Source organism: Pogoniulus pusillus, chromosome 24 (assembly GCF_015220805.1).
Source record: "Pogoniulus pusillus isolate bPogPus1 chromosome 24, bPogPus1.pri, whole genome shotgun sequence".
Taxonomy (NCBI): Eukaryota; Metazoa; Chordata; class Aves; order Piciformes; family Lybiidae; genus Pogoniulus; species Pogoniulus pusillus.
Genome location: NC_087287.1, coordinates 124894 through 145406, shown reverse-complemented (window position 1 = coordinate 145406; position 20513 = coordinate 124894). Strand labels below are relative to the sequence as shown.

Sequence of the window (20513 nt, the reverse complement as noted above, 5' to 3'; positions counted from 1 at the left end):
AGCCTTTCTGAAGGTTTTCATGTGACAAGGGAGAAACTCAGAGAGCCTGGGCTTGATTACAATCACATCACAAACCAGTCCTCTACAGAAGTGGTAAATCTGGTGCTAGATGCTGGAAAACTGAACAAATCTTCCTCTTCCTTACAGGGTGGCCCATTGGTGGCCTTTGGCTTGTTGCCACATGCAAAGCTCTTCCAGCTGCAGTTCCGAATTTCCATCAAACTGGGCTAGCCCCAGATTTTCCTGTTGGCAGCTGACAAATCCTGCATCATCTCTGGAACTTCACTAGCATTTTACTGGATTTTCCCTGACAGAGTCAGACGGGCACAGTCTGTGTGCTTCCGCTGGTGTGAATCGTTTTATAAGGAGAGACATTTGGGAATGAAATAATGCACCTCAAAGTCAGACAATGTGCAAAACTTGGCACGCCTGCAAGGAGGACAGTTCAGACCCACGGGAGCTGGCAGACCAGCCCGAATTACTTCTAGAACGTTCAACAGACCAACAGGATGGGCAACAGGCCAACACAACGGATAGGTTTGTAAGCAAGGTAGCTGGAAGAGGAGGAAGATCAGCCAACGCAAGACACAAAATGATCAGCTACACAAGAGAGCAGGATCCAACTCTTCTGCCCATCTTTAAGTATTAGATCATAAGCACTTTGCTACAATAAATGCTGTACACATAACCAGAAAGAGATAGGATGAGGGCAGCCAATGTCGTGTCAATTAACCTAGGGCAGAGGAGTCCACCCATTATACTGACCTGCACTGGTGCTCTTTGAGGAGCAGACCAGCACCCACTGCGGTAAGTATCACTGTCAGAGCGTTCTTGCCTCGACACGCCATCTAAAATAAGGTAAAAGCTTTATATTCCCCTTGGGGAAAAGTGACAAAGGCAGAAGAAAACTTCATTCACCTTTGGATGGCCCTTCTCAAGTCAAAGTATCCCAATGAATTGCAGCAAACATGCTCTGCTGCTCTGGGACATGATCTCACCGTATGGAGTGCTCCCAAGCTCAGCCAGCTCGACATAATCAATGGGAAAAAACCCAGAGCAGAAACAGAGCCGAGAGAGGGAGAGTACCACACGTCTGCTCACTCTTTGTGGTTAAAAGCCACACTGTCTGACCTCTGACACCATACAATGATCTCTGAGAAACTAGGGCAGACCTCATTGGTTTCTACAGCTATCTGAAGAGAGGTTGTAGCCAGGTGAGGTTGGTCTTGAGCTCTGTGGTAACAGGCTGGACTTGATGATCTATGAGGTCTCTTCCAACCTTGGTGATACTGTGATACTGTGATGTGCTGTCTGGTAACACAAGCAAGCTCTGAGCCTTCAGGAGGTTCAGGTGTATCCTTACTGAGGACAGCAGCTTGCTCTCACCTCAGGGTCTAATTCCTTTGCCAAAGTTTCGCACAAGTGCCACTGTGTATTTGGAAAACACTTCCTCAGGTGGCCTATCTGAAACAAAAGAGCAGATAGTTTACTATCCATGCAGCAAATAAGGTCATCTAGGGTTTCCAAGAGGGTCATGGTTTGGCCAAACAGTCAGCTACTGCATTCATTGTGGAAACATTTCACATATTTGGGGTAAAATGCCTGTCTACTTTCTTTCTAACTCTGCCTCCTTCTCTTCTGCTGCTTCAATGCCTTTATCTGGAGGTTAAGTATCAGAACTAGCTATAACCAACCAGCAGACTTCCCAGAGTTTCAGTCTACTGGTATCCCAAATCACTTGCTTGCTGGGGACAAAACTCAAAGGTCTTCAATCTGCCAAACTCCAGAGATCACTGCATCCACTTCATTCCTGCAGGACAGTTTACCTACTTCAGTAGCCAACATATTTAGCACAGACAAGGCACAGAGCTTATATGAGTTTAAGCTGGCTCTGTTCAGTGGAGTGTCTTGCAGACCTAACTGCAATGTTGTGTTTTCATACCTTGTACAGTCTGCTTCAGGCTATGTTGAGAATCTCAGTTAGGGTTTAAGAAGGGGTTTATGGCATGTGAAGCCCTCCATTACACATGATTTCAGAACTAGGCTGCCTTCCCATGTAAAGACTGTGCAGACCCTACAGTGTTTTTATTTTCACAGCACTCTGCATCAGTGTGACATGCAGAAAGCTCACAAATAGAAAGCCAAGCAAAAAGGATAGTAGGTTGTCAGGTCCATCTGAACAGCTGCAGTTCCTTCCACAAATCTTCCCAAGATCAGCTTTTACCACGTGTGCAGCTCTGTGAGCCTCTCCTTGCTTAGTTTCAGAGCAGTGTTCAACAGTGCTATCACTGTTCACACAGGAACCTAGGAACGGCAGCACAGGTCAGCACTGCTGTCTGTAACTGAGTTGCAAACAAAGTGGGATTGCAGTGCACATGAAAAGGGTGTTCCAGAGAGAGCACAAATGCACAAAAGAGCAGCGTGGCATCTGCAGCTGATTGAGCATAGCTCAGGAAAGAATGAAAAGCCTTTCCTAGACACGTTGGGTCAGTCGGTGTCCCCATCTATCATGCCACGAGTCCAGCTTCTCACACACAGACTCAGCCATCGCTCCTCTTAAGCTATGAAACACTAAACTGTCTCCTCTATCAAGTGCTGCTGCCAATATTTACTCAACTGGCTATGCTAAATACAGTGCACAGAGGTCAGTACAGCAATACTCATATAATCATTATCTGGCAGCAAATGAAAGGTAGGGTTGGATGTTCATTTATGCTATACTGGGTGGCATTAATTTCATTTCCAGGTTTCAACTGTTTACACTGATAATACTCAGGTTCTGTTTTCCCTCTAATGTCAGGGGTTGCTCCATTTTAATATATCCTCTGTAATTTCCTTTATGGCTAAGTACTGATCAGAAAAAAAAAGGCAGAAATTTCCCATACACCAGCTGTTACAGGATCTAATGAGGATTTTCAAACAAAACAGAATTGCAGCCTGCATTCCAAAACCACTCCAGTGAACCATAGGAAAAGCATTGTTTGGGAGCAATTGGGGAGAAAATGGCACTCCCGATTCAACACATTTGTTATCTTCAGTGTACAGAACAAGTAGCTGCAGCAACCCCATCGTACTGAGAGCACTGAAAAGAACACAGCACGGAAGGCTTCACCTACAGTTCTGATGCAAGCAGCTCAGCAGCTTCGGCTGTACGACTGTGGGAACTGATAGTCCAACCTCACAGAATCTGGCCTCGCAGAAACTTTTTTGCACAGTGAACAAACATTAAGTGCAAAATAAACCACCCCACACCCAGCATTTGGTGAAGATCAGTGATCCCCAAAGACCAGGGCTCCAAGTTAAGCAGCCATGTCTCTTCCTATTTTATTCAACTTCACTGAATTCATGGAACTGTTGAGGTTGCAAGAGTCCTTTGAGGCCAAGTCCAACTGCTCACCTAGAGCTCACAATCCCAGCACTACTGCTAAGCCACTGCCACTAAACCATGTCCCTGTACACCACAACCACACATCATTTAAACCCCTCCAGGGGTGGTGACTCTATCACATCCCTGGGCAGCTTGTTCCAATGCTTGAGAACCCTCTCTGGGAAGGAAGTTTTCCTAACATCCAACCTGAACCTCTTTTGGCACAACTTGAGGCCATTCCTCTTGTCCCATTACTTGTTGCACGCAAGAAGAGACTGGCTCCCATCTATCTCCAGCCTCCTTTGAGGTAGCTCTTGAGGGCAAAGAGGTCTCCCCTCAGCCTCCTCTTCTGAAGGCAAACAGACCCAGCTCTCCCAGCCATTCCTCACAAGATTTGGTTCAAGGCCCTTCATCGGCTTAGTTGCTCTACTCTGGACATGTTCCAGCACCTCCATGTCCTTCTTGTAGTGAGGGGCCCAAAACTGAACAGGGTATTCAAGGTATGGCCTCAACAATGCCAAGTAAAGGGGGACAATCACATCCCTAGACCTGCTGGCCACAGGTCCTCTTGGTTCCTCACACATACATGAGTTCCCTCCTTCTGATCCTAGAGTTCTGCTCGCAAGTTGCCCTTTTGGAAAGGGTTTTGTAGGAGGATCAAACAAACAGAAAGATAATCTTTTTTGCTTTGTAAAATCATTGAGCTCCTGCCAGAGTGAGACCTTGAAGAGGCTGCTCCAGTGCAAAGTACACTAAAGCACAGAAGGATGGTTCAGCAACCAAGAGAATGAAACCAAGCCACCCGAGGAGGTAGCTACACAGAAATAGTTTGGTGGTCACACACAAAATACTGTGGCAGAACAGGCATTTTAACAGTGACAATTTTATGTTTTCCTCCTTATTTGCAGTGTCCCTTAACTTAAAGGAACTTTCCAAGACTGAATTTACAGAGGCTGCTTTTTGTGCAGTATCATTTCCTGCACTCTGGCCTGGAAATTCAGAGCCTTAAAAGCAGAAGGTAGTTCAATATTGTTCTCAAGAGGTCTTCTCACTCCTGATTAGCAAGGCTCTGGATACAAAGCCACCATCTACAACTTCACTGGTGGTGAACACAGCTCTAAGAAGCCTTCAGGGCTACTGAAATTATCTGGCAGGCTTGGTGTAGACCAGTGCAGGTCTGCATGAGATGGGCTCAACCTGCAGCATTAGACATGCATGGACTGAAGACAGTGTAGCCTGAGAGCAATAAGGAAGTGTCTCAAAAGAAAAAACAAACCAGTAGACTGCCCAGCAGGGAGCAGAGGAAAAGGCACCATAATTCCCATACAAGGGGAGAGGACAGGAAGAAGGAAAACAGGGCTAACATTTGTAGACTGCATTTTAAGAGTCAACCATTTGGATGTTACCATGATTTCACACCGACTTTAGAAGCTGGGGCGAAACACAGCCAAGCCCAAGGTGGGAAGAAGCTGCAGAGATGTCCTTTCCCAGCTCACCTGCCCACATCTGGCTGCTTTATTTTGTGAATGTGGCCTCCCCTCCGTACCTCAACACCTCATTACACTATGGAACTTCTCAGCCACAGGCTGCTTTTGGAAAGGGCCAGGATAGAGCCATGGGTCTGACATCCAACAGCATAAAAGGCATCCAAAGAGTGAGCTGCTGCAAACACTGGACAGGTTTAATCCAAAACTTGAATTTCCCATGCAGGTTTGATTTCTGAAATGAATGTAGAGCTGGATATGCATTTCAAACTGGTAAACTTAAGAAGTCTATAAAGACAGGATGCAACTGCAAGGCAATGAGTTATCAGTCTGCTTGTGAGCTAAGAAGCTGGAGGGCAGAAGTTGCCTGACCTGTCAAAGAGCTCCAGCTGTGGCCAGGGCTCTTGATGGTTCCTCAGCTCTCTGGTGCTCCAGCCTGTGAGGTGGACTGCCAAGGAGCTGGATAGGAAGGAAACCACGGAGGTTTCCAACAGAATAAAACATCCCCCTGGAAAGTTTCTGACTGCTCTAACAATGGTCCTACTTTCAGAGTTAGTTATGGTGCTGGCAGAAGGCAGGGAGACCTGCTGCATTCTCTGTGTAGGTATTTGTGTCCTATACAAATTCCCTTCTGTACCAGACACAGAGCATCAACACAAGAACGATCACAAATCCCTCCACAGCAAACAACATTGCTTTATCTGAGAACAATGACAATTGTTATTTGGTGCTATTCAGAAAGCAACCTTTTCTTTGGTAAGGTCTTTACTGCTTTAGACAACTACTTGTACTTTTGGCAGCATCTCTAGACAAGCCTCGTTGGCAGCAGCAGGCATCTGCCGATCGGAAAGACTGCATGAAAAAACAGCTCACTTTCCAGTTCCGATTCCAAGGCTTCATAAACTTGGCAACGCTGGCCACACAGCCTGGCCTGACTGCAGCAAGAACTGATGGCTGACAGGCAGCAGCCCACGGAGCTGCCCGTGCACACGTAGCCACTCGACAAAAGGGCATCTTCTCAGCTTAACACCCTAGCTGTGAACAGCTGACCAACTGACATACCGCTCGTTGTTCAGGGTCATCCTTGGAGGGTCAAGGTTGGGGTTCTCCATGGACTCCATTTGAGGACAGCGTAAGAAGTAGTAGAGAGTGTGGAGAGCATCAGGAGACCAGGAGATGGGTTGTTGCTGCCGGGGTTGCCGAATGGGGCTCATGCCTGGGCGGATGGTGCTCAAGCACTGCATGTGGTGCATTGCTCGTGATACCAAGTCACCTGCACAGAGAGAAGAATGCAAAAGCATCTCTTTACTGCTCAGCCACAGTACTCTTCATAAGAGTTTTTTTGTGTGCTAAACAAAAGCTCTTACAGCTTAAAGAAATGTCTGTTGTGTGCACATCATCTTTTTCCTCCAAAAAGCCATAAGCTGTCCTCAGGATGCCACGCTGCAGGTTATCACATGGCAAACATAACTTTCTTTTAAATGACAAGTTACTAGTTACAAAACAGAGTGAAACTTCTCTAAGTGACCACACATTCAAAACAGTTTAACAGTGATCTTTCCACCCTACTCTACTGCTGGTGCTCTCTTCTTTCCAACCACATATACCAGCTTCTTCCTGCCTACAAGACCTATTGATATCACAGCTGGAGTACTGTGTCAAGTTCTGGGCAACTCAGTTCTAGAGAGACAGTGAACTGCTGGAGAGAGTCCAGTGGAGGCTACAAAGATGCTGAGGGGCCTGGAGCATCTCTGTGAGGAGGAAAGGCTGAGGGACCTGGGACTGTTGAGCCTTGGGAAGAGCAGTCTGAGAGGAGATCTGATCAGTGCTCAGCAAGAGCTAAAGGGTGAGGAGCAAGAGGATGGGAGCAGGCTCTTGTGACCAGTGACAGGACAAGGGACAGTGGGAACAAACTGAAACCCAGGAAGTTCCATCTGAACATAAACAAACACTTCTTTGATGTGAGGGTGCTGGATCCCTGGAGCAGGCTGCCTGAAGAGTTTGTGGAGGCTCCTTCTCTGGAGAGATTCCAAACCCACCTGAATTCTGTGATCCTGGGCAAGGTGCTGTGGGTGATCCTGTTTTAGCAGAGAGGTTGGACTGGATGATCTCCAGAGGCCCCTTCCAACCTCTGCAGAGAGGCTGGACTGGATGATCTCAAGTTGTGCCAGGGGAAGTATAGGCTGGATGTTAGGAGGAAGTTCTTCACAGAGAGAGTGATTTCCCATTGGAATGGGCTGCCCAGGGAGGCGGTGGAGGCACCATCCCTGGAGGTGTTGAAGCAAAGCCTGGATGAGGCACTTGGTGCCATGGTCTGGTTGACTGGATAGGGCTGGGTGCTAGGTTGGACTGGATGAGCTTGGAGGTCTCTTCCAACCTGGTTGATTCTATGATTCTATCTCCAGAGGCCACTTCCAATCCCTGTAGAGAGGCTGGACTGGATGATCTCCAGAGGCCACTTCCAACCCCTGCCATGCTGAGATTTTGTGATATCTGTGTGGAATGTCCACTGCCCAACTTGGGAGCCCAGCTTTCACAAGACAAATCCAGCAGCACCAGTACAAATACTTCTACATTATGAGATTGCTCCCACATCTGTCAGCAGGGTTCTGATGTTCTATCCTTCTACCCAAGCACTTGTGGCAAATTAATGATATGTTCAGTCTAGAATTTCTTCTATTGGGGGCTTACCTGAGCTGCAGATTTCTCCAGAATAACAGGACCTGACTCTCCTATCAAAAAGCCAGTCTTTATCATGCTGACTGTCACAAGCTTGCCAGAAACTTGCCCATGAGTCTTTTGAGTTCATACCAGGAGCTTTCTGGGCTGCTCAAACCTCTTGGTCTTTGAAACTGAGCCAAACTGCCTCTGTGTCAGAGTACTGGTGGACTAGAGGAGGCCTGGAAAACTGTGACCTGTATTATACAGTTTCCACTCAGAAAGGATTTTAAACATCTGCAAACTTAAAAAGTTCACAAAGCAATGACCCATAGACAGCAGCTCTGCAGCCACATAAAGCTGGTCTTTGTGTAAGAAGCCTGCTTTGGGCACACCCTGTTTACTCTCTTTTCATGGTGCTGCATTACAAACTTTGCAATAAAGACTTCAGACACTACATCTTTGAGTAGTGCAACCGAATGACCACTCCACACAGCTAGGATCCAGTTTTTCCCTTGGGAGAGTCCTCTGTTGTTTTATGTTTTGCAGTCCCCTAAAGATCTCACAGGAAATCTTTCTCTATTGTGTCCTACAGTTACAATACTGGGAAAGGATGGAACTGAAATGGGTGGCCCATGCAAAGCTGGTTCCTGAGAAGTGGCCCCGAAATTAGCTGTGACGTGGAATTCCTAGGCAGCTGGGTTTTGTTTGCTGACATCCAACAGCAACGCATCAGATTTTCCAAACAGCCTCCAGCTGAACAGGTATGGGAGAGTTCAAATAATGCTCCTTTTCCTTTGCACACTCACATTCTTCATTTTTCTGAAAATGTGCAGCAACACTTTAAAAAAGAAGAAAAAAGAAAGGGGGGTGGAGGGAGGCAGCGGGGCAGAAAGTAGGCAACTGTATCAGGAGATCTATTCATTAGATGTAATGACCAAGCTGGCCAAAGCAGAGACATGGGAAGAGAAAGAGGAAGCTCTATTCAATCTTAGGTCCATGCTACAAAGGTTCTCTTGTGTTCCAGAATAAATAGAGGTGTGTTCAAGGAACCCAAAAACCTCAAATTAAGGCAGGTTGCAAAATAAATGGTGAAACCCACAAGCTTCTTGCTGGCCCTGACATTCATTAGCATTCAGGTGGTGGAGGCTGGGAAAGCGATGCCAGCCAAAATGTTGCAAGGGAAAAGTAGACCAGGAAAACACAAATCATTGCCCTTTAAAGAGGCTTTGTGAGTAGTCTAGGAATGGAACATTTCATTTGGTTAACATTTAAAAAAAAGGATTTCAGCAAGTTTTTGTTACCAAAGTGCTCTTGGATTTTTTCCTCTACTTTCTGTTTTTGAAGTAGCAAAAAATCTTTTCCTTGAATTTCTAGCACTCCTGACATTTCCACTGCACAAGCACTAACAGAGAGAACCCTCTTTGCTGTCTGAAGGAGGTGCCAGTGCTGCACTCCACAAATGTACAAGAAAACCTCCAGAAGCATCTAGGCAGTTTGAAAGTGGAGCAGGGTAGATTTAGGTTGGACATTAGGAAAAAGCTCTTCACTGTGAGGGTGGTAAAATATGGGAACAGGCTGCCCAGGGATGTGGTTGAGGCTCCCTCCCTGAAGACATTCAAGATCGGACTCAATGTGGCCCTGGGCAGCCTGATCTAGTTGGAGGAGTCCTTGCTGACTGCAGGGGGGTTGGACAAGGCGGACTTGGAGGGCCTTTCACCATCTGTGAAAGATGAGGAGAGGGCTGCAGCATCTGCCTTACGAGGAAAGGCACAGAGCCTGTTTAGACTGAAGAAAAGAGACTGAGCAGGGATCTCATTGATGCTCATTAATGCTTCTCAGTGGTGTCCAGCGACAGAACAAGGGGTGATGGACACAACCTGAACACAGGAGGTTCCACATAAAGAGAAAAATCTTTCTTTTGAGAGTAGCAGAGCAATGGAGCAGGCTGCCCAGAGAGGTTGTAGAGTCTCCAGCCCTGGAGGCGTTCCAGACCCTCCTGGACATGTTCTTGTGTGATTTACTCTAGGTGCTCTAGCAGGGGTGTGGGGACTGGATGACCTCCAGAGGTGCCTTCCGGTGCCTAGCATTCTGTGAAAAGCACCCATCTTCTGTTGCTGCTAACACCAATAACCACCTAAAGGCTTGACAAGCCACACCTGCTGCATCTCTGTGGCAAATTAAACAGAAAGCAGTTCAATGAAACAAACTGATTCCCATTAACAGTGCCTCGAGACAACTAAATCTTGCCCAACATTGGCCAAAATTCTGCTCACACTGTCAGCAGCCACTGACCTCAACAGCAGAGGGACTGCCTCTCCTGCTTCCCACCAAGCCCATGTTTGACTACTTACTCAGCTCAGAGATGCTTCCAACACAAGTTGCCAACAGAGATTGCTCCAAAGTTCGGAGTTCCAGCTGAGCATAAGCGTCAGCCTGTCCATCACTGCTCACAGAGCCATCATTGTATGGGCTGAAGTAGGCAGGCAGAGAGAGCACACCTGGGGAGGAGAGCAAAGAACAGCCCTGTCACAAGTGAAGCTGCAGGAGACAAAAAGCCAATCTTCCCTACTGCTGCACTCGGTAGAAACTGGAGCACGTTGGCACCTTTTCTTGGGGGACTTGAGGTCTTTCCAACAGTTCAAATAAAATCAAACAGTGCTGTCAATAGCACTGGAGGGGCTGAAAGAGTGAAACCAGGCTCTAGAGAGTGAGGTTGGATGTTTATACTGCCTTTAAAAACTAGAAACAAATTGCAGTTGAGCAAACCTACATGAAAAGCTTCAGTGAAGTCTCCAAGATTGTGTAAACAACAACTCAGCTGTACACAGGCAGCTTGGTTTTCAACAGCTGCAGGCAGATTGCTAAATATAAAGGCCTGATTTGGAGGTGTGGAAGATAATCTCAAGTCCATTTAAGGTAAACGGGTAGCCGCAATCTTCACAACTCTAAAAAATAAAGCCATGGGCTCTGCCAGCTCTTTGAACTGTGTGATGGTTTGGGTGTCCCTCGGCCTCCCACACTTTGTAAAATCACCCAGACTAGACTCAGTGGCTCTGGGAATTGAAGGAAGCTTTATATTTACAGCTTAGCACAATGTACAAGCAGATATTTACAATATAGATACAGTTACATACAGGAATATACAAGGTAAAAGGTAATACAGAAACTCAACTCCCCTCCTAGAAACCTGAGTCCCCAGGAGGGGCTCCCAACCACCCTTCCACCTTCTTCCACCCCTCTCCCTTACCCCAGATCTTGCCCTATGCCCAAGGAAGATTGGAGGGTTGGCATGGGGGGTTAGGAAGCAGGTGGATTAATCAGAGAGACAGCAGATTAGGTTAGAGAGAGGTACAGCCCAAAGCCCAGACAGAGAGCGACTGTCTTATCTATATTTACAGTCTCATTATACATCTCAGCAAGCCTATGAATGAAGTAGACATCACCACTGTTTTCTTTTCACAGCCTGTAATCTAATTCTTTTCACCAAAACATTCTAGCCAGCTTCAAACTAGCACAAACTGGCAGCTTCAAACGTGCAGATGGTGGTGTCTACATGTGCAAACCTCTGGAAATGCCAAACTGCACCCACCAGTGTAGAGGCTGACTGGATCTTCAGCTCTGTAAACGACCCCTCTACAGGAGAGAGGGATTAGAAAGACACTTACATCGCACACATGCATTTACCACACACACTCCTTCCATTTCAGCTTCTTGTGCACACTGATGCATGGTAACTGAACAGAACAAGGGATCTGCAGGCAGCTTTGGGTAGTTACTGGGACCCATCCTGCTTTGGGTATGTTCCAGTTTGTTGGCAAATTAGAGACCATTCGGGTGAGTTAGCTCAGAACGGAAGATGGTGAGAAACACTGGCATACAGTTTCACATTAAGATGCAGCTGGTCTCTAGAAAGTGCAGTCATTCTGGAAGAGCTGGCAGTCAAGCTGGAGGAGGGTAGATTTAGGCCAGATATTAAGAAGAAGTTCTTCACAGTGAGGGTGGCGAGACACTGGCACAGGTTGCCCAGGGAAGCTGTGGATGCTCCCTTCCTGGAGGTGTTCAAGGCGAGGCTGGATGAGGCTTTGAGCAGCCTGGTCTAGTGGGAGGTGTCCCTGCCCATGGCAAGTGGTTGGAACTGAATGACCTTGAAGTCCCTTCCAACGCCCTAAACCATTCTGTGATTCTTTCACCTTCCTCCAATCATCCTTTCCATCAGCTGTATTTGGTCAAGCATGACAGATCTGCAGCCACAACATCAGTCAGTGCAACACCTAGATAAGAAAAAAGACTCTTCCATATTTCCTCCCAGAAATCCACTAGCTGGACAGCTTATCTTCAAATTAATGAGGTGAAGTTTGTCACCCTTTGGCCACATGATTGCCCTGTGTGACACACAGGGGAAGGGTGGAAATGTGACCTCTAGAGCTGATGTGAGGTGAGGAGCACAGATGCATGACCAGTGCTGGGGTGGGAGAGAGGACCTGCCCTGGGAGATCTAATGAAACAGCAACAGAGCATCCATAGGCAGGGGAACTCTGAGAAGCCTTCTGCAGCCCACCCAGACAGTGTTCCTGTACCCTCGCTGCTACCATATTTCCAGTTGTGTTCAGCTCTACTACATTTTTTGCTTAGGGATCCATCTCACAATTCCAGCAGCACACCTTGGCTTTAGTTTTTTGTGATTTGGCAAAGCTTTGAGTTGCTGCAGCATGTCCAGAGAAGGGCAACGAGGCTGCTGAGTCTTGTGAGGAGTGGCTGAGGGAGCTGGAGCTTTTCAGCCTGGAGAAGAGGAGGCTCAGGGGAGAGACCTTATTGCTCCCTACAACTCCCTGAAAGGATGTTACGACAAGGTGGAGGTCAGCCTCTTCTCCCAGGAAACAAGTTAAAAGATGAGAGGAAATCACCTCAAGTTGCACCCTTCACCAGAAGGGTCACTGGTCACCGGAACAGGCTGCCCAGAGGAAGCGGTGAAGTCAACACACATGGAGATGTTTAAGAGACATTTGGATGAGGAATTTGGGAACATGACCTAACAGCTGTGGTTATGGTTGGACTCAATGATCTTAAGGTGTCTTCCAACCAGATTCCATGATTTCAGACATGGACACTTAAAGCCACAACTGCCTGTGCTCTTACTCTGCTGAATTCTTAATTTTGGCCTTCAGCTTTGACCATGCACAGCCAGACTGATGTATTTCAGCTTAGACCCACATTTCCTTCCCACCCTCACCGTCTGACCCTGGCTCAGTCTCACACATGGAGACACTCCACTCCTATTGCAGTGACCTCCAGTCACATAGGTGCTGTGAATTCCTGTCAAACGAAGCTCTGCCAGACGGGCCTTTGTTTCTTTGTCTCAACGTTTTCTTTTGAGATGTTATGCTGAACTGATCTCTCCTACCCTTTTCACATCCTCTTTGTATCCTGCTTGGTGGTAAAAAGCCAAGGGCTTCATCAAAAACTTCCTGGAGGCTTTGAGGATAAGGGAATAATTTATCCTGTTGTGGCTCTTCACTGTACATCACTGTTGCCCAATGGAGAAAACTCTGCCAGTGCCCTCTGCAACCTGAATAATTAGGAAGTGGAGGCTTTAGGGGCCAATAGAAGTAATGCATGCAAACTAGAAGAGCTTGCTTTAAATACACTCTAGCCTCCTATACAGAGACGAAGCCACTTCCTTTTCCACGTCCTTTAGCCATGAAAGGATGTTTTAAAGACATATGGATTGAATTTATGGCAGAGGGAGGATGAAAATAGACTGATTTGTCAAAAGTTTCAGCTGGAGACATATAATTCTACAGCAGTGAAAACAGGAACTGGCAGTTACATAATGAAACCAGGCAGGGGAGTAAAAAAAAAAAAAGAGGAGGCCCATTTTCTCTGTCAGCCTGTTTCAGTTGGTTCTGTTTTCTAACAAGGAATTGAAAACAAAGATTTGTAGAATGATTTAAGCTGGCTCACAAAATAACAGCCTTTTCTCAGTTTCTCAGCTAACCGTTCTCCAGGTGCTGTGGGTAAGAGGAAACAGGGATGATTTATTTACTTTTGGAAAAATCCCTTGTATCAGATACTTGTGTTTAGGATTTATGTTCTCATCTGCCCTGGGACAGCTGAAGAATATGCTCAGTGCAAAAGACAGATAAGGATGCTACCGAGACTCTGGCCATGTGCCAGAGCCCAGTGATGCCACTTGGGATTCTCCCTGAAATGACAGTGGAGTATGAATCAGGCTCTTATTACATCACATTTCCCAAAGGTCCCTATGTCTGGCAGGTCTTGATAGGGCTAAGCAGGCCTGGGAATGAGAAAACAAACAACTTCTGACACAGCTCTGGGACAGAGGGAGAGCAGTGACTGATCCTACACAGTGCCCCAAAACGGCTCTCCTCCCACCTGACTCAAGGTATTTGCAGCCAAAAGGTGCTGTTAGGAAAAAGTTCCTTACTGTGAGGGTGCTGGAATACTGGAACGGGTTGCCTAGGGAGGTGATGGAGGCCCCATCCCTGACGACATTCAAGGCCAGGTTGTCTGGGGCCCAGGGCAACCTGCTCTAGTTGGGGTTTGGATTAGGACTACATGCCCTTGAAAGGTCTCTTCCAAGCCAAAGCATTCTATGATGGTATAAACCAGAGGAGCAGTTTCCATTTCTATCTGCCATTCCCTTTTCCATACATTTATAGCTGTGGCAACATTGGTTTCAATCACAGCTTAACTAAATAAACAAAACAAAATGAAACAAATCAAGTCGTGTGAAAATGCTCTCTGCTTGGTGACCTCAGAATTATCAATTCCCTTCCTGACATTTGTGTTTTGCCTATAAAAGAAGCATGTGAAACAGCAGGTAACTGCTGTGCAGGAACCAACCACCACTGTTCTCACAGCACCCTGATGTGGGCTGTGCTGTGCTTCCTGCACAACCCTGGCTGGATCCTGGTATTCTGGTCACAATTTTTTTTTTTTAGTTAACCAAGGTTTTAAGTATGGGGTCCAAACCCAGGTGAAGTTAGTGAGAATCTGTTCATCTAAGCATGGCTTAGATCAAGCATCAAGAACAGGAGAGGCTGAGAAGTCAGCTCTTCAAGACTGGCCCAAGGCAACACCCTGCAGCAGCCTGACTGAAAGCACATTCGTGCCACGAAGGCAAGGCTGGTAAACAGTTTGTTTCTGCTATTTCCACAGCCTTTGAAATAGCAGCTGGAAATCAAACCACATTTACTCTACCTTGGCTAATAGATGAAACCTGTTCACAGACACTTGCTGCCAAGGATCTTAAATGGCAGTCCTCACTGGGTGAAATTCCTGCTAAACAGTTCCTCAAACTCAATTTTTTCTACTTACCTCAGCACTTTGGAATTGTTGTCTGTAATTTGGTGCTTTTTAACTGAAAACACTTCCACAGTCTGAGCTAGATCTACCCCAGAACAGAGTTTTAAGGCACTCACCAAAACCTACTACTGATTTTCTAAGCTCAAGGGCACTGCAGCAGCTCATGGTCCAAAAGCAGTGAAAGCAGCAGTGCTAGGTGAGCTGTAACATCACCCTGCCACTGAAAGAGCAGAAGCCTACTGATGGACGCTACAAATACCAACACCACCTTCTCCTTACTCCTAGCTTACTACCCATGTGCTGTCTTCATCCCACACTTGCAAACATTCGACATGGTTTCCCACACCTCTGCTATGAAAATGGTGGAATTGGACTGGAAGTTGGAAAGTAGAAGGTAGGAAGTATCTAAAGAACTACCACATTTTAATCCAGCTGTGATGGAGGACTGTGAATGACTACAAATGCAGGAGAAAGGCTTTGGGTTTGTACCAAGTCAGTATTTCCTGAGTCATTAATCCCTATCTCTGTGGTCTTCTGGACAACCAGTAACTTGGCTTGGCCCCAATTCCCTATGTGAACAAAAGCCCAAGGGAACATATCCTTGACTGGTATTACAATGACTGCCAAAAAATACAGCAAATTTTATCTGCAGCAGCAGAACACTTTGCAAGGTAAAAGATATTATTTTATGAGATGGGGATTGCCCTCATTCCCATTCCTAGACAGAGAAACAGAGACAAAAGGAAAGGAAGCAACTACCAAGCTCATCCAGCTGAACCAGCCCTTGGCAAAATCCATCTCCCCCAGTTCAAAATCCCCATGGCAATGTATCTTGCCTGGATGAAACTGGCCAACACAGAGTCATTGCCCTCTAAACCTGGATCTAGAGACTGGAAATAAATGCCATGACTGCATGGCTTTAGTCTCAGTCTGTAGAGACACACCAGACTAACATTGGTGGAGAGATAAGAGCCCCTATGTTTCTAGGACTCTTATTTTCAAGATCCAGGAAGGAGTATTAAAGAGAAAACCCCATACTGGGCTATAAATAGCAAGGAAAAAACCCACAAAGCCCAGAAGTTCCACGAGGCATGGTAAAAATAGATTACGAACACTGTGAAAGAAACACAAGCCCAGAACCCTGTGCCAAAAAATGACTGTGCTCCAAGAAGCAGAAGGCTTAGCATTAATTAGTTGTGTAAACTCTGACCAGTTTACTCAGTGCCCCAGTTCACTTAGCTGGAAAATGGGGATATTGCTTCATTCCTGTTAAGGATGGTAGACCAGCAGCAGCGTTCTTGCTTCATTTCTCATTCTCACCTTACTCCTTCATGCTTCTCAGCATCTCAGCAGTGTCCCCTTTTCCCGTAGGTGTCAACAGCACATTTTCTGTCCCTTAGCAACATTCCATCCTTCATTCACTTAGCCCTTTTTACCTGCTACAGTTTCTAAGGTTTTTGAGACATGACTACTTCTGAGGTGAGCAGACACAATATTGTGACAATGAGTAATGCCACCTCAGTGAAGCTTATGATACAAGAGGAGGAGCTTTACCCAACTGACAGGGTTGAGAAAGGCAAAATGGATTTTAGCCCGATAGAGATTCTGATGCAAATACCGTGTTGGGATAGTTATTCTGACAAATGTGGCCAAAATACTACAGGAAATGATAAAGAATCAGAGAATGGCTTGGGTTGGAAGGGACCAAGGTCATCTAGTTCCAACCCCCTGAGGAATACATACATGTATGTAACAGAAACATACGAAAGCTAAACCTTATTTAAAAAAGAGAGATACAACAGGTAAACAATAACAACTCCAGAAACACCAAATCCCTTAGCAGCATTACACGGGGATTAGAAAGCTTAGGGAGAAGAGATTTTATCCCTTTCTCCATTCCCTTGGAATTCTTTAGAAGTCACCAATGTAGTAAAAACAGATTCATTTTGAGCAACCCATGGGGCTGCAGTAACTGCAGGCACTGAGTAGAGCCCTCATACCCTCCACAATACCCTCTTCTAATCTGGTCCTTATTGTCCACTGTCCTTGCTGAAATCATGCCCAGTTCTCCAGATGTGGTCTGACTGAGCTCTTTGTACATGCCATAATGACCTCTCTTTACTTGTGTTCAATTCTTCTATTTTTACACCCCATGATCTGTGTGCTTGCCAAACACAAAGAGGATAGCAAAATTATATCCTCTGTCACTCCCAGTTCCTTTTCTTAGGCAAAGTCTAGATGGAGAGTCTGACTAGAGTAGTAGTCCGAAACAATCCCCTGCGATACCTTCTCAGCTATCCCTGGGCAATCTTCTAAAAGTGCCCACTCTACAGGACCCCTGCCCATCAACTTTTTTACACAGGTGAGCCCTTGGCATGATAAAATCTACCTGGGACATCCTTGCTGTAGTAAACATGCCATTACAACTTATGTTTAGAAATCGTGGTCACTCAATAATGAACACCAAGACTACAATCACATCAGTTAAGGACTTAAAATATCAGAGCATCAGTGAGAGCTGTTTATTCCTCCCTTGTGAGAAAGCCACGAGGAAACAAGACCTCAGCAGTAACCAAACTACTGCTCCTAAAAGACTGGTCCTTTTAAGACAAGTCAAGAACTGTCTTCAGCAGCAGCACTACCCCTCTGATGCACAGTTTGGGCTTTGTCAGGGTGAAATATGCATCTGTCACCCTGCACCAAATGGAAATGTTCACTAAGCGAAACACAGCGCAGTGTCGAGACTGCAAAACCTGACCTCAGGAGGGCAAGGCCTGGAGGCTCGCTTGGATGATCAGATGCATACCATGCCTGCGGACCACAGTGATTCAGGTTTTGAGTCACTGGCCAGACAGAACACACCCCTACAGGTGGGTGTAACCTGGGTAGTTCACATGACAAAATACAGTACATAGTAGATTTGATACCTAGGGATTAATCTCCACTCTTTCCATCAGTGTAGCATTGCTCACACCAGCATTTACATGCCTGAGCAGTTCATGAATCACGAGCTTTGTCATTTCTAGCCCAAAACTGCCTGTAGTCCAACATTAGTTTTGGTGAGCAGAAGTTTTTGGGGCAAGTATAAACACAGTCCCCCACCACTGGACAGAGCTTGACGTCTGAGAGTATTCTGATAGCTCCAAAGACCAGCAACAATTCTATCTCAAAACACAAGCGTGTCTTGGAGGTCTCTTCCAACCTGCTTGATTCTATTCTGTTCTGTTCTATTCTATTCCTCTATTCATTTTTATTTTCTCAAACATACAATTGGGAGTATTTGGTAGGTTTTTTCCCACAATACAGAAAATCAGTCTCTTGCTAATGACAGCATTTTGCAACCTTCTGCTTCCTCACATCAAAGCAGCCCAGAGATCTTGTCAACAATGGCTAATTGTTCAGAGACTCAGAAGTGGAGTTAAATAATTCCACTTATTCACAAACTGCTGATTTTTGCCCTCTGTCTTTGCCACACCTCAGCCTGTTTCTCACATCACATGTGGTACTGAAGGACCATCTCATGCCATCAACACTCCATGATATAGAGGCCACTTGTTCTATATCATGGAGGTGCTTCTAGCACCTATTTACTCTCTACTTCTGCATCTCCATTCCTCTTTCTCGTCCTCCTCATAACCATGCTCATACTCCTTCCAGGATTCAGCCTTCCAAGGCTCAACACAAGAGCAGATACAAGACCTATTTTTCAATGTACCTTTTAGGGGTAGTGACACTGTAAGAATTTGGCAGTATTTGTCAAGCCAGCAATAAAATAAACCAACTCAACTACAGAACTCTGGCCTGCATCTCTTTGAAATGCATGTCAAAGTCAAAGGCTCTTAGCTGCTGCCATTTATAGTTTGTATAAAAAGCATAATTTGTACACTTCCATTACAGCCCTAAACATAACTGCCCTCAGCAAGAATTCACACCTCAAACAGTATCTCTTTGAATTCTGTTTTCAAAAAGATGCTGTTGTCAGTGTATTATTTATAGACATTTACAAGAAGATCTAAACACCTGGTCAGGAAACCACTGGGATTAATGGACCCCCAGCATTGTTTTGGAACTAAATAGAATAGAATAGACTCATAAATAGCTCAGAAGAAAATAAGGTTGGCTCCTTTTTTTTTTCTAGAACAGCATCTTTTTGCATAAGCATAAAAAGCAGCAATGTTTACAGTGCTATACCAGATAGGCATGGCTCTTGGATGAATCTGGAAACACTACCAGCACATTTTCAGTCCCAGTGATTTTATTGGCACTTGGAACATAAATGATTTATTGGGGTGACCTCTTCCTCAGGGTGGTGAAAACTGCCTTACAGCAGAAGTGAAAAAGAAAGTATTTCTTAGACCAAGACAGGTTCTTGTTGCTTGACAATGCTGTGCACACACTGGGACACTGACAGTGTCCTGAGGAGGAACAACACTCAGCAGCTCAGGGAGCAAGCACACATGCCAGAACAGCTTTGGCAAGAGCACAGCCAGCTCTACAAATACCAAAGTGGTTCTTGTCACAGACAACAAGCACAAACAACATTGTGATTTTGTGCCCATCATTTCTACCAGAATGAGAACCAGAATAGTTTTCTTTCTGTGTTATGGAGTCCTTACTGCTGACTACAGGGTAAAGTGGCATTTCCTACACTATGGCCAGAAGTGCAGCTCAGCCCCATTCTCATCACTGCTGGCAAATTCTGTTGGACCTGAAGGGTAGGAAACAAACTCTGGAATATCTACCTGCTTATCTGTGACTGCCTGGGCGATTCTAAATACCTTTCAAAATAAGGAAGCCTATTATCTTTCAAGTAGTCGTGGATGATGATGTGCTATATTAACTTGCTCGCAGCCAGGGGCTACTCAAACAGCATGGCAACCACTCACTAGTGATGACCACAAGAAGGATACAAGCTGACCACCAACAAAAAAGCAGGCAGGTATTACCACTTTGCATCCCTCTCTCCCTGTAGCACCCGTTTCCAACAACAAACAAGCCTGCTCCTAAATGTGAAGGTGTTCCTACGGCATATGGCAGCATCTCACACACAGGTGGTAAAGATTAAGATCTCAGGGAACTTCCCACAGTTCCTAGCAAAATAATGGAAAAACTCTGAGGAAGATCCTTTCACTGATGAAAAATAGCTGGAAAATCTTCTCTTTCCTTTTTCTTTTTTTTTTTTTTTTTAATAAGTAATCTTAATATGACCTCTGTCTGTAAAAGTTCTGTAGTTGTTAGCCTATAAGACAAAATTCTTACTCTGTTGGCTCCACACTGTGCTGAATTCACACTACGCGGCCATTTTCTCTTTGACGGCAACGTGCAGCATCCACACTGCTGCAGAGCAGAGGTGCACAGCACAAAAGCACTTGAAAACCAAAACATCCATACCACACTAATAATTCCACACCACATAAGTAAGCAGTTTTTTGATCCAGCTGTCTGTATGCAACCACTATATCTGGAGCCCCATTACAAGAAGGACGTGGATGTGCTGGAGCATGTCCAGAGAAAGGCCGCTGGGATGCTCAGAGGGCTGGAGCACCTCTCCTATGAGGACAGACGGAAAGAGTTGGGGCTGTGCAGTCTGGAGAAGACTCCCAGGTGACCTTTTTGTGGCCTTCCAGGATCTGAAGGGGGCCTATGAAAAAGCTGTGAAGGGACTTTTTAGGCTA

The 20513-nt window shown here is 45.7% G+C and overlaps 1 protein-coding gene across 1 annotated transcript in view; it reads right to left on the bottom strand.

The window, feature by feature from the left end:
• The window catches only part of ABTB2 (ankyrin repeat and BTB domain containing 2), a 142127-nt gene that overhangs the window by 47898 nt on the left and 73716 nt on the right, over window positions 1-20513 (bottom strand). Inside the window, exons 2-3 of the mRNA XM_064162968.1 lie at window positions 9864-10010; window positions 5914-6124 (exon numbers count right to left, since the gene is read on the bottom strand). Coding sequence (XP_064019038.1) covers window positions 5914-6124; window positions 9864-10010 — 358 coding nt within the window. The remainder of the gene's footprint in view (window positions 1-5913; window positions 6125-9863; window positions 10011-20513) is intronic.